We start from the raw sequence: 14,561 nt of genomic DNA, 5'->3' as shown, positions 1-14,561 counted from the left end.
AGATTTATAACTGGTGATAACCACGGCAGTAATCATTGCATCCCTCTCAGGGAGAATTGACTGACTCTCATTCTGTCAGCAGCAGCAGCAGCCTCCTCTGCTCTGGGCTGTTAATGGCAGTCAGGCTACTGGAGCTCACTGCTGTTGTTCCATGTTCCACCGGCATGAATAACTGAGTTTCACTGCCACACACACACTCACATACATGCACACATTCCTGCACAGTCTGCTGTTGCCTGCTGGAAAGGTCTGAGCCGTTAGGCCAAAACAGGGCAGCGTAGCTTTCCAGAGAAAGTAAACCAGAGCTGCTGCATCAGTGGCTCCCCACAGCTCTTACACTAAGAACCCATTTCCTGCTCGATTATTTATGATCCTGCTGGATAATCTAGTCTTAGATCACTTAAACTGTGCAACCCCTGAGCTGCATATTACACTGACAGTGGATAAATCTGTCACTTGGCATGAATTACATTCTTAAAAAAAACAACATATTTATTGATTGAGTATATTTAAGACATTGCACACACATAGCTGAACCTTCCTCAAAATTGTTATTAATGTTTCAAATCAATGCTTAATTTTCATTTGAATGAAACATGTAAAGTTCTCAGTCAGACCGTGTATTTAACAACAGATGTGTTTTCTGTGGTTGGAAGCCCCGTGATACCACATATTTAATAAAAGCATCAAGCACATTTTTAATTTTGTAATTTTTATAGTTTTGATGCAATGCTGCCCTCTGCTGAAAGCTGAGACTTCAGGTTAAAGGACTGTTGCTAGAATTTTAATCAATCAAAAGTAAATGACACTTTTATGACAGGATTGCTGAGCTTTTGCTGTTGCTGCTACCATTTTAACAAACTGCTCATGTTGCTCTCTTTTCTCTCTCTGTCTGTCTTACAGGTATATTATTTTCAACATTAGTGTTCGGCCCGGCCTGTGGCTTCATCTTAGGTTCTGTCTGTACCAAAGTCTACGTTGATGCTGTCTTCATCGACACCAGTGAGTTTGCAGATGCTTTTGTCTTTGCATTTCTTCAGATCAGTACGTACTGTACTCAAGGGCTCCACTAACCTTTTACAGTGGTTGCACTGGTGCACCTAAAAAAAAAAAAATCATTTAAATCAAGCTCAATAAGAAAACACAGTGATACTGATTTTTTTTTTTAAAATAAAGATAAAAGTGCTGATATTTTTGAAGTGCTTGACAAACACAAATAAATAAATCAAGCTCAAATTACTCTAACTTGGACATTTTAAAAAACATTGATTTGTTTGAAAAAAAGTTACACTCCTGTATTCTCCTGTATCACTGGGATAATGTCTATACTGTAACTTGTGTAAGTATTTGTTTTTGTTGTTATCACTGACAAAAAATATTTTATAGATTTTTCAGTCTGACGTACCGATCATCAGGTGACTGATGAGACTACTAAAAGTGTTTCGTTTGTACTTGACCAATTTATGGAGCCCTGTTTCTGTTTCATGCTACAGTTCAGAGGGACGTATTGGGCTCTTTCCTCCACTTAATAAATAAAACATAAAAGTAGCTCAATTAGGACATTTAGGTTTAAGTTGAAGAATTCACTTCTACCGGAATCTAATTTCCTCACAATGATCTGAGGAATTTTACCTCAAAACATCATTCATCATTCATTCATTGTGGTAACTTCCTCTTCCTCCCGTCCAGGTAAGCTGGACATCACCCCAGATGACCCTCGCTGGATCGGGGCATGGTGGGGCGGCTTCCTCCTCTGTGGTGCCTTACTCTTCCTGTCGGCCCTCTTCATGTTCGGCTTCCCCCAGGCGCTGGACGTGCAGGACATGGATGGTGGAGGGGAGAGTGAGCAGGCCATGCTGCCTTCTTCCCTAACCCTGGAGTACCAGGGCTCCAAACCCAATGGGGCCATTCGTGGCTTTGATATAAACAGCGGACTCTCAGTTTGTGAGCATCTGAGAGGTAAGGCGGGCCAAAGAGAATTGGGACATTTTTAAAATATAACACAGGCTTGATTGTTAGTAAAATCTCAGAATACTATCCACATCATATTTCTCACTCCTTATGGTCACTTTTCTTTTGTTATTTCTCTTGTCTTTTCTCCATTCTCCTCTCCTCTGCCCCAGTGATCCCCAGGGTGACCAGGCACCTCCTGTCTAATCCGGTGTTCAGCTGCATCACGCTGGCAGCCTGCATGGAGATCGCTGTGGTCGCTGGCTTTGCTGCCTTCCTGGGTAAATACCTGGAGCAGCAGTTCAACCTGACCACCTCTTCAGCCAATCAGCTGCTAGGTAGGCAGATCACAGCTGTCCAAGCAGAGGGCAACTCTTTTTGTCTCTACTCAGTAAAATGCCGGTGGAAAAAGTTGGCCAGCACTGGACACTCTTGTCCTTTCTCCCCAGGTATGACGGCCATCCCCTGTGCCTGTCTTGGTATTTTCCTCGGGGGGCTGCTGGTGAAGAAGCTGAACCTGTCAGCTCTGGGCGCCGTCCGCATGGCCATGCTGGTCAACCTGGTGTCCACCGCCTGCTACGTCTCTTTCCTCTTCTTGGGCTGTGACACCGGACCTGTCGCCGGGGTGACAGTCTCCTATAGCAACGAGTAAGGAGGGAAACCTACTGACATGAATTAAGAGTCCTTATCAATCAAATCTTAGTGCCTGTTGTGTTCTAATGCAGCATATAAGTCTTATTTACAACACTGTGTATTCTTGTTACTATAAGAGAGACTGTCAGGTGACCACGCTGGGAGGTTTCTTTACTGATTTGTTGACTTTCTCATCATTATGTTTGCCTTGATATTAAAATATCAGCAGTTCTTTATATATTTAATACGTCTGCAATAGCAGATGTCAGGCTTATGCATTATCAGTGTTTGGTGGGCTTTACATGACCATTCTACACAGAGCAGAAAACTGTGTCTGCACCAAAGTCTATGGGTTGAAACTGTAAAGCATGCTGTAACTCTTGTGTTTTGCAGTGAACAGCTGTCAGAAATATGTCTCTGCATCACTGACTACATTGTGCCATTTGAGTACAATGGTTGAGTATTCAGCCAGCAGAGTTTCCTATGTAATCATATCCTGATACACTCTTCAAAAATGAACTCATGTACTCAAAATTAAACAACAGAGAGAAAAAAGAAGCCCGTTCCTGCTGTTGTTTCCCTTTGATGTGAACATTGTACATCCAGTATTTATATTCCCTAACATGACCTTTGGCCTCCTCCGTAGGACGCTGCTGTCCTGGCAGCGACCTGAGTCGGCGTGCATCAGTAACTGTAACTGCTACACAGCATCAGTGAGCCCCGTCTGTGGTTCCAATGGAGTCACCTACCTCTCAGCCTGCTTCGCCGGCTGCACCAAACCAGTGAGTGTTGACATTAATGCTGACTCAAACACTGGAGAGCTCAAACTAAGAGACAAATATAGATATACACAGTGCAGCAGTCCTGTTCGATCTCCATATTCACTCTGATTTCTTGTCTCTGTTTCAGAACCTGACCAGCTGTACGTGTATATCCAGCACCAGCGAGGATGCGGTGGCTCTACCAGGGAAGTGCCCCAGTCCAGGCTGTCAGCAGGCCTTCCTCACCTTCCTCTGTGTTATCTGTGTGTGCAGCATGATCGGAGCCATGGCCCAGACACCCTCCGTCATCATCCTTATCAGGTAAGGAGACCTGCTGCTATACACAGGCTGCCCACAAGGGGGAGCTGTTGACATTTAATTCTCTAGTTAAACTGTGTATTTCCTGTTTTTATGTCTGTGAAGCACTTTTGTTTTTTAAAGGGGTTTACAAATAAAGTGTGTTATTATTATTATTATTATTATTATTATTATTATTATTATTATTATTCATGTTCTTAGATCAGACTTATGTGGTGTGAACGATGTTATCATCAATGAAAGGAACATTACAGAAATCAGACCACAGTTTCAATAAATCTCAACTTTCCATCTCTGAGATCTCTGGCCTGCTTGACCTGACTGGAAATGAAGATGTGAGTTTTTTGTTTCAGAACTGTGAGTCCAGAGCTTAAATCCTATGCCCTTGGAGTTCTGTTCCTGCTCCTCAGACTGATCGGTAAGCTTTGGACACTTTACTGTCATGCGTTTATATCCACAGAACAGCTCTCTGCTTTTGATTTGTACAGACATTCATCCTGCAGTAAGTCTTACAATGCTCATGGCTCTGTGGTGTAAACGACAGAGCGGTTCTTGGTTTATCTGTGTGGATATAAAGACAACCAGAAGTCGTACTGGTACGCTTTTTGACCTTTTGCCCTGCTGTCTGTCAACCTTCCCCTCCCGATTCAGGCTTCATCCCTCCACCTCTGATCTTTGGCATGGGCATCGACTCCACCTGTCTGTTCTGGAGCACCGTCTGTGGCGAGAAGGGAGCCTGCATGCTGTACGACAACGTGGCCTACAGGCATCTGTACGTCAGCATCGCCATCGTGCTAAAGTCGTCAGCCTTCATCCTGTACACCACCACGTGGCAGTGTTTGAGGAAGAACTACAGGAAATACATCAAGAACAGCGAGGGGTACCTGACGCCCACCGAACTCTTCGCCTCCAATGTGACTCTGGACAATTTGGGCAAGGAGATCACCCAGAACCCAGCCAACAGGACAAAGTTCATATACAACCTGGAGGACCACGAGACGTGCGACAACATGGAGTCAGTTTTATAGTTGGTGGTCTGAACTGGGACTGCGGACTGGAGCTGACGCTGTTCATGTGCAACTGGTCTGATGTGCGATGTTTCTGTGGTGTCGTATCAGTTTAGAGGAATGTTGTCAGTGAGGGTCTTATCTTCTTCACACCCAAAAACATCAAACTTTACAGAAAAAAAAAAAGCTGAAGAGAAGTTTCCCAAAATATTCTATATTCACTTTGTTTTCTTTTTACTGGAATACAGATGATCCAGTCCATTACTGACCAAATCATATGGCCATTTCTTTTTCTTTAATTTGACAGCAGGATAGAGATTGACAGCACATGTTGGAGAACAAAGAAGGAATGACATGCAGCAGCTGTCTCCAGCCAGATGTGAAGCAGGGATCTTGCATTTAATGTGTATAAGACTAATCCTCCAGGACAGCCGGGAGTTAACTTCTTCACTTCAACTTCATGAGCAGTTAAGTTCAAATTGTGCTCATATTAAGTTTCATTCATAAGCTTTATTATTATATTAGACAGTTTATTTTCCTTTAGAAGGAAGTACTTCTCAGGGCCAGATGTCCGATAGAAAGGATGACAGTTAACATGGTTGTTCATCATTAGATGATGCATATTTTAGCTCATGGTTGAAGCACTTTTCCAGACATACAGAACATACAGTCACAACCCTTCTACAGACTTGAGACTGAGAGACTGTGTGTTCTCCAATCAGTTTTATTTCAAACTTTCAAATATGTCACAATGAACAGAGAAAAACAGAGATGAATACAGGAACAGGAACAGGAATAAGACAAGTGGTTGAGAATAATGATAAAAGAAATCAGCACCAGGTGACAGCTCATATATCCTGGTTAAACTGTTACAGCCTCTGACGTTAGAGGACAGGACAGACTCAAAATATGAAATAAAAATAGACAAAATACAAAAAAACCCTCCACCCTAAAACCAAACAATTTGATTTCTAACCCAGTATACAATAACTGCACTCACTTTTATCTAACACAAGTTTCAGCTCTAAAAATTACGAATTTCTATGAAACTACGATGAAAGTTTGTATCAGAAATGTATTTTTCATTTTGTGCTGCCAGCCATTTTTGGTAGAGTTGAGGTCACCTCAACGGGTGAGACCAAACTCTTCAGTCTGAGTCGTTGCACATATTCTGTCAGGTTTAGAAAAATAAGAAATAAGGAACGGAGTGTTTTTAATAGCTTTCAGTGTAATCGGCCCTTCTTGTTCTAGAGGGCACTTTAGGACATTTGTTGAAAGTAGAGGAGTGTTGAGCCAGTGTGTGATAATTATCCCTTTACTGTGTCATAGTGTGGAGTTTTGTTCTGAATGCTCGATGAGACTCTGAGAGAAATTTTCTGCTTCAGAGCCACAGAAATGTTTTGTTTTTTGTTCTGTCTTTTTCTCCTGATTGTTTGATGGTCTTACCAAAAGCAACAGACTATGAGGGAGGATATACTGCAGGAATAAGGTGGCCCACCTGGGACTAGCTGGACAGGACACTCAGTAACTAGCTAATACTGATTCAGTAACCGGCCCCTTGACATCTCAGTCACATGACGCTCCTCTAACTGATGATTTGACCCTACAACCATAATGAATCTCCCAGGAACACTAATATTGATGGCATATTGAGACAGAAACTCTGTTAAACTTGGTGTTGTAATTCCACCCTTAGGGACGCCCCCCCTGCAGCAGTAATGCATGGAAAACACAGCAACGTGATAAATAACAAGCAGGGAACATCGCAAATAAGACTCTCCAGGGTGCGTGTGTGTAGTCGGGTCATAGCGGGTGGAGGCTGTGGGGGAGGAGGCCTTCAACAATACAATCAGTAACAGCAGCAAAGCTCACGTGAGCGCACAGACCAAGTGTGACAGCATTTAAGTAGAATGCCAAGTCAAAGCAGTGAGACATGATGATTGTGGTGGGCTAGCTGTCAGCAGACACAGCGTAGCATGACGCACAGTGTCCATCCAGAATTAGTTCATTTAAAAGCATGCTGGAAATGCATGCAATGATAAAAAAAATAAAAATAAAAAATAAATACTCAGCAGTCACTAAGCTGCACTCTGTGGTTTGGTGGCCATGGTAATGGTTAAATCACATTTAACTCAAATGGCCTCCAAGTTCTATTTAATACCATGGAAAAGCTTTATAATGCATACTGCATTGTGATGTTTTTAACAAACCTCAGCTGACTCATAATCACTCACACTGAAGTGATTGTCTAAACGCGTTTTGTTTTTTTGTTTTTTTTAATTTAATTCATTTTTTAAGGAATTCTGTGGGATTCTGATTTGTGACATATCCAGTTTATATAGAGAATCGATTGTTTTTCCTGGCTTACTTTGTAAGTATTTAATATGTTTTGCATCAAAAAACTATGGACCTTTGTCCAGCCACTTACCATCACAATTGATTTCATTTCCAAAATGTGTAATCTCTCTGATGCTTGGAGGTGGGGGTTAAAGGAGTAGTTCAGTATTTTGGGGAATAAGAGAATTCACTTCTTTGCTGGGAGCTAGATGACGGATCAGTACCAGTCTCATGTCTGTGTGGTAAACATGGAGCTGGGGCCAGCCGCTACGTAGCTTAGCTTAGCATCAAGACTGGAAATAGGGGGAAGCTGCAGATATACAAGAAAAAAAAATACTATGATGTTGTTGTTTTTTTTCTGATTCATATAAAATGAGTTACAGTCCTGCACACAAATGAATATTGATGTTAGAAGGTTAAAACTTCAGAGGCGCACATTGATGGATTTTGTTACCAAAGCCAGGTTAGCTGTTTCATCCTGTTTTCCGTCTTTGTGTTAAATTACGCTGACTAGAACTTGTTGTGGCTTCACATTTACCACTCTGACATGAGACTTGTATCACTTCTCATCTAACTATTAGCAAGAAAGCAGATAATTGTATTTCCTAAAATGTTCTTTTGAGTTAGTTAAAGCTCCATGGTTCAGTTTCATTTTATGTTGCCACTCATGTTTTATGAGTCATTTGTTTGCAAATGGTGGAAATGATTTTGGTTCCACACGTCTTATTTAACGTATTTAGTTTAGCACTTCAATGAAACAATAATATAAGATTTAAACTATACATTGATGGTGCTTCAGCATCATGAAATATAAAGATAATATTCTATGAAATGGAGGTAAGATGATAGTTGTTTGAGAATGTTGAAGATCAACAATGGACCTACATTCAACAGAGCCATGCCAAACCCGGCCAGACTGAGCTAGTGTCTGCTGGTTTGATGTGAGAGGAGAGTATAAATACAGATCTTTAGCGCCACAGTGAGAAGATTTTTTGGGGCACTGACTAACGTTTGAAACAGTTTCCAAGTTCCAAATTTGACTGTCCCTGATGGGAGGATTGGCTCCTTGCAGCACCTTCAGGACATTATGCTGAGATGTACAAACAATTACAAAGAAAGCTTCTAACGAGGGAGGAGGGTGTTAACCAACGTTACCAGCTGGCCTCCGTCTCCTCCTCAGCAACCCCCCCGACGGGCGGCGCTGTCTGTGATAACTGTAAATGTCCAGTGTGTCATCGTGCTGACTCCTCTGTATATAATAGTGCCATACAAGTGCCAAAGTGACACCATAGAAGTGTTCTGTAACGTCCTGCAGAGAACTTTGTCTCACCACGCTGGAGCTCAGAGCAGATCCTCCGGCTGTATGTAGCCTTTCTGTGATATCCCTCCACTTACTTCCATCATATCATACAAAAGTGTCCCAAAAACATATTGCCTATAAAATATTGTATATGGGTCTAGAAAACAGTCTTATTTAGGATGTAATAACTGTTAATATGTAGGACTTTTCTACTAGTGAAGGTATTGTCTTATTTAGATTAATCTCTCTTTCCATCAGTGGCAAAGCTGAAAAACTGTTTGTTGCTTTGGTCCAAATAAAAACAATACTTTGCTTGAAACAAGTGGCACCAATGTTAAGCTTTAGCCTGACATTGTACAGTAGACGAGGTCAACTGTAGAGAAGCAGTCGGACTTCACTGATAGCAGTCCTGCACCTGTGCCTGGACATTAAGCTCTACTCTGAGACTTTGTGTCGGGAGCCTATGTTGTGCCATATCAACCTGTGCACTGTAACATTCAACACTCGCGAAGAAGAAGCCAACATATTCTAGGTCTGTCTAACGCGCTGGAAGATGTGACAGCGCTTGCTTGACCTTGTATTCACCTGCGGCGACAGGACTGTTTTGCCTTGTGATGAGAAAACAACTTTGAAGCATAAATGTTTTTTTACATCCTATTTTTCTCATTATTCTCTTTTGATGAGCTTGCCTTGTGGTAACAGCAGGTTGACTTTTATAGCAGATCTTTAGTGACAGAAGCATTGACATATGAAGAGTTTACTTCCAAAATACAACATTTTCGGGGGGAAAAAAAGTCCTGAGGTTTATCATTCAAGAGACATTTTGACAGTAACTGACAGATATAGTGTAAATAGTTCCATGATTTGTTTTTGTTGCAATTATATCTTATGGATAGTCACTTTTTGTAAATGACGGATGTTATTCTGGAAGTGAACTCTTCGTATGTGGCTAGATAATCCTTTGGTTTGAGCCTTAGGCAGCATGTTGCCTTTGATTAAAGTGAAACCATGTGCTAACCATGTTAGTGACGGTTTTAGAGTGATGTGTTTGCCAATGTTGTGGGTGGTATTCAATGTGTGAATTTCATGCAGGAGGACCTTTCAAAAGGAAAGGGCATTGAAACAGGAAAATATCACCTATATTTTCAAAGCATCACTAAAGATTTTTAGAAAAATGCTCTATTGCTTCTTTGATTTATTTTCCTCTTTTCTTTAAATTATATGAATTTATATTTAAAAGCTTTATGTTCTGTATATTTCTTGGAGAAGATTACATGATTGTATGTTTATTGTAAATACATTAAATATACTATTTTTGTTTTTAATATGAGCTTATTTTGCCTGACAATTATTAAGGACTCAGTGGTGATATCAATAAGATCTCACTGTCACTGTGAGCTGTTTCTTTTTCTTTTTCACCATGACAGGATGACTGTAACTGTTCCGTCACCATCTATCTATCTGTGATTTGGACAGTTTCACTTGTTGTAGCTACTGAGAAATTCCAGTCTGGTCTAAAGTGGCCGAGCAACCAAAATACCGACTGTGACCATGAGAACCATCCACAGAATACCAGTCAGTGTTTCTGGTGTCATGAGATGATTAACAGGAGGATGCATGTATCACTACATTTAAAATGATGTTCTTTCCTTCAAACCATGAGAGAGGTGAGCGTCACTCTCTGTCTGCGCTGCAGGAGTCGCGGGCACAAAGGTTGAGAATTCATTGTTATTGGTTCAGACATTTGTTCCATGCGCAGACAATATGCTGCTCTTTAACGTTTGACATGTGGAGCCATGCCTGTGGTAAAGGTCCGTATTCACTCAGTCACAAAAGGCGAGAGGTCACATCTTCTTTTCCCCATCGAAACGCACCGACAGAGGAAGATAAAACCCGACATCAGTTTAATCGAAATGTGCTTGTGCTTTGCCATGATATAATTTCCTGTCATCTAAGCCCCCTGGTTATCTGCCGGCCTCCCCGCCGCGCTACAACAGCCAGCGGAGATAATAGCCGGGGTTATGGATTGACCGGTGGATCACCTTGTTCCGCTGCTTCTAGGGAGCGATGTGCGCGTCCGGGGCAGGTCGCGGCGGTGCTTTTATGCGAGAGCCGGAGCGGAGAGCGCTCCTGTTTCTCGAGTGCAGACGAGGTCTTGCCGGGGCCACGGTGCAGTGAAATGGAAAGCATGCCATTCCCTGTTCCGCTTGATGCCGAGTGACTGTGAGAGGTTGTGTCATGTTCCTTGGCTATTGACTCAATGACTTGGGACTTCACGACAAAAGCCTGAACCCGTGCGGGCTCTCTGCGTGCTGACAGAGAAATGTGTCTTCCACTTGTCTTCACATTGACCCGAGGACTCTGGCGGACTGACGTGTCCGCGTCCCCAAAGTCTCACCTTCTGGACCCAGAAATAACCTTTCCACGACCTCGCCCGTCTTTCACGCTCTGCTGGCTGCGGGTCTGCCTGCTATCGAAACATCTCACTGAAATTGTGTTTCTTCCACTGATATAGCTATGGATTACCTGTCTGCGGCAGTCAACCTATTCAGCTTCCGCTACATGGATGACATGACTTGGAATCAGCCTTATGTGCCGCATATTATTCACTGTCACAGCGGGTTGAAAAGTCAAGGCACAGAATAAGCGCGGGCTATTAGCTGGTACTGAAATGACAGCACCGAGAGCCAGGCCTCCACGGCCGCCTCTGCCCTCAGGTTTTACGCACAAGACTAAATCACCATATGTCCTTCATGTGCTGGAGAAATTAGGATAACTGGACTTCAAATAAATGATGATGTATTCCTCTTCACATTGTATGCAAAACCCTCTGCATATTTGACTAATGCCTTGTCTTGTGACGTGGCTCCGACAGCTGACCTGATTTATTACAAGGTTCCCCGCATTGTTAAAGAGAAAAAACAGTCTCTGACTCGGCCCAATTATCCCTGTTCATGCAGAAGAGGTCCATATACAAAAGAGGCTGTGAATTGCAAATCCAGTTGCTGGTTGTCGTGGCTCTCCTCTAATCTAATAATGTGATCCATCATTTCAGCGGCGGACGGCTCCACAACCCGGGCATGGAGAGGAATCCCACTGAGGATTAGTATGAACATGTTTGCATATCCTGAGAGGCCATGTCGGGGAAATAACCACACAAACATACTTTTGATAATGTTTATTTATTTATTTATTTATTTATTTATTTTAATGTATTTCGTTGATCTTTTGGAGACTTAATTGTTAATGGTTGTTAGTGACCTTCCAAAAATCCACTTAACATGCATAAGCAGCATGGATGCCCTCAGCACTGTTTCAGGCTGAAAACAGTAAAAACTGTAAAACTGTGTGCTTCCCGCTCAGCAGAGGCGCTGTTGGTTGAGGGATCGTCCTGTTGCAGAATCATCCATTACCCTGATGAGACCGCAGCCCCTGAGCTGCGACAGCACAGCCACACGATGAGCGAGACAGGAGACTGCCACTATTTGTTCTGCTAAAGCATTCATCACACTAATTACCCATGGTGCCAAGCAGCTCCCGCAGCCCAGTGAAGCTTTTGGTGCTCGTTTGGAGACGAGGTGAGGTGGGGAAGCCTCAGATGAGTCTAAACAGGAGGTTGTCCTCTTTTTTTTCCTGCCTCTCCTGCACATAATTAGCTCAGCACACCAGCAACTTGACAAATTGGAATGATGAATCTGGCCTCTATGAATAGATACAAATACATGATCAATCAAAATACCGGACAGTGTTCCCGGTCTGAGGAAGTGTGCCACTGTGAAGGACAAAAGACGTGTCTCTGCTTTGAATGACATTTGGTCCTGTGGTGGAAAAGTGTGAGGGAGCGTCTTTGTTGTGCTTCTGCCTGCAAAAATGTACAAGACACTCAGTGCTGACAGGCTGGTGCTGAGAAAAGTGGCTGTAAAATGTCATCATTTAAATGCCAAATTAAAACCATTACATTATCTCCCGCCTCACACATGTAATGCCTGTTTTAAAGGTGTACACGTGCAATCTGACTAACTGTAACTGTTACCTGAACGCAGACAGATACAAAGGGACAGTCTCTCTGAATTACAGTCATTTGTGCAGCCTGACCTTGGAAAGCACCGAGAAAGACTTGAGTTTTTGAGTTTCTGTGTCATTCACACACAAGCCCACAACCCTCTGTGTCCCTCCTGGCCTTCACACAGCCGTCTGAACCAATGTAACACCCAGTACATCACAGCAGCCCAGCATCACCTTCCTGCAGTGGCCACAGACCAACGGATCAAGGACAAGGAAACTTCCCCTGGAGCACCAAAACCTTTCCCTCCTCACAGTCGCACTTGGGAAGTTTCAAGAAAGAAAACCCGCTTGACTAAATGACACGTAGCAGTTGTTCTCACACCCCATTAACCCTTCGATGCACATGTCAATGAACCTTCAATAGGCGGCTCAAAAATGACACAATAATATGCGATGAAGATATATATTTGTTTTTTTTTTTAATGAATATGATATCTTCATAATTTTTAAGTGGTATTTTAAATTATATGATTTAATGTTAGCAGCATTTGTAATTTTTATCATCCATTGTTTTATCTTAGCTACAATATTAAGCTAAGCTAATAAACTACTTAGTTATGGTGACACTTCATCCACATCTATAGTAATATAAGCTTGCATGCTAATGGTAGCTAGTAGTGTAATTTGAGTTCTACAGCAGATAACAGTTAATATGATAATTGTAAACGTAATGTGAAACATCTATAATCAGAAGGTGATTTGAGAGGCGGTGCAGTTTACCCAAAATGACCAAAATGCATCTCCCTCTTTATTCTTTCTGTTTAGCAGAGAGAGTGCAGGGGCAGAGGGGTTGTTTAGCTGAATATGTCAGTTTAATCTGCCTGACTCATTGATCCTTCATCTGAATGATGTTTGTGTGAGTTAAAAATCTGTGGCGCGACCACGGCTCTGAATGTCAGTGGCCTAACTGTGCTGTGCATCGATAAATCCATGCTGCTGTCTGTGCTGCAGAAGAGGCAGACGGATTGGTAATTGCGCCTTTTTCTGTCTAAACTACCATAGATGCTCAATTCTATTCTTTATTGTCACCTACATAAGTGTCATTGACGCCCAGGACTTACCCCCACCTTTTTGAAATGACCACTTTTGTTCCAGTTAAGACGATTATTTTTTAAAAATGCTAAAAAGTAGCTTCTAACAAACTAGGAAATGAGATGGAATTAATTTTGATGCATCATTATGAATGTGTTTTCCCATAATTATCTACTCTAACCTCAGGATCTGCTAATTCATTACCTAATCACAGATGTTGAAAACACAAAGTGAAGCCCTGGGTAGCGAAATGGAGGATCTTTCCATGATCATCAGTAAAGTCTGTGCGGCTGATAATTATAACCCCAGACCATTCTGTGGCGTGACTACAGATATAGTAACTACTATGTAAGGTGTAACCTATGAGTGGGACAGGTAATGTGAATGAGGATATGAACCTGCACTGACTGCACGGCATTCAGTTTCTACGGTTACATGATTCCAGGTGAAGTTTATGCCATCAAAAATAACAGGAAAGAGTCAGAAAGGTAGAGTTTGGAGCAATAAGCTAAGAAAATTTTATTAGGTATAACAAAAAAATCAATTTAGTTTTTTTTAACAAAAAGGTACATTTTATGTATTGTTTCAGTTTAGTAAATGCCCTTAAAAATCTATTCAAAGGGGAAAAAGAGATGATGAAAAGAGACACAAGGAAGCCGTTTCTCCCCCTCTGACAACTTGTGGTGATTTACACATATTATCCTGTTGTTTTATTGGCCATATGTGAGCGAATTATAGCTTGATGTGAAAAACAAGACCTTCTCTGTCCCTCTTGGTCGCCTGTACAAGCAAGTGGATGATTTGTTTAAGTGTCGATTTCTTTGTGAAGGATGCAAGTCCAATTCTCTGTGACAGTCTAAAGAATGTGACTTTATGCATGAATGCTTCGCTCCTCTCCGCTGTGCTAGCAGAGAGCGACAGTAGCGACCGTTAGTTTAGAAATGCAGTCCGCTAACATAAACAAATGAGTGTCTTCCAGAACAACACAGAAGCTTCATAGAGCACATTAATGCTGTTTAAAAGGGAAAAACAGATTTTTGTAAGATTAGATAAGTAGATAAGTTAGTATTTATAAATGCAATCAACATACTTCCCCAGATTGAAATGGCACTTATTATAATCATGCACTACAGAACAACGTGCAGATGTTAAAAAATG

At 41.9% G+C, this 14,561-nt stretch overlaps 1 protein-coding gene and 1 long non-coding RNA gene across 3 annotated transcripts in view; one reads left to right on the top strand and one right to left on the bottom strand.

The window, feature by feature from the left end:
* Positions 1–9,581, top strand: part of LOC119018599 (solute carrier organic anion transporter family member 3A1-like) — a 31,498-nt gene extending 21,917 nt beyond the window's left edge. Inside the window, exons 3-10 of one of the 2 annotated variants that reach the window (XM_037096401.1) lie at positions 904–1,002; positions 1,690–1,959; positions 2,124–2,288; positions 2,400–2,598; positions 3,230–3,365; positions 3,493–3,665; positions 4,016–4,080; positions 4,314–4,690. In XM_037096401.1, coding sequence (XP_036952296.1) covers positions 904–1,002; positions 1,690–1,959; positions 2,124–2,288; positions 2,400–2,598; positions 3,230–3,365; positions 3,493–3,665; positions 4,016–4,080; positions 4,314–4,690 — 1,484 coding nt within the window. Of the gene's footprint in view, positions 1–903; positions 1,003–1,689; positions 1,960–2,123; positions 2,599–3,229; positions 3,366–3,492; positions 3,666–4,015; positions 4,081–4,313 lie in introns of both variants that reach the window. The other variant, XM_037096400.1, reaches the window with a different exon arrangement.
* On the bottom strand, positions 696–1,790 carry LOC119018601. Its single transcript, XR_005074797.1, has 2 exons — positions 1,633–1,790; positions 696–1,100 (listed from the first exon to the last, which is right to left on the bottom strand). It is a non-coding gene; the product is annotated as an uncharacterized LOC119018601 (long non-coding RNA).
* Positions 9,582–14,561: the final 4,980 nt, after the last annotated feature.

Source organism: Acanthopagrus latus, chromosome 4 (genome assembly GCF_904848185.1).
Source record: "Acanthopagrus latus isolate v.2019 chromosome 4, fAcaLat1.1, whole genome shotgun sequence".
NCBI lineage: Eukaryota > Metazoa > Chordata > Actinopteri > Spariformes > Sparidae > Acanthopagrus > Acanthopagrus latus.
The sequence above is the reverse complement of the archived record's forward strand: the minus strand, read 5'-3'. Positions and strand labels throughout refer to the sequence as shown.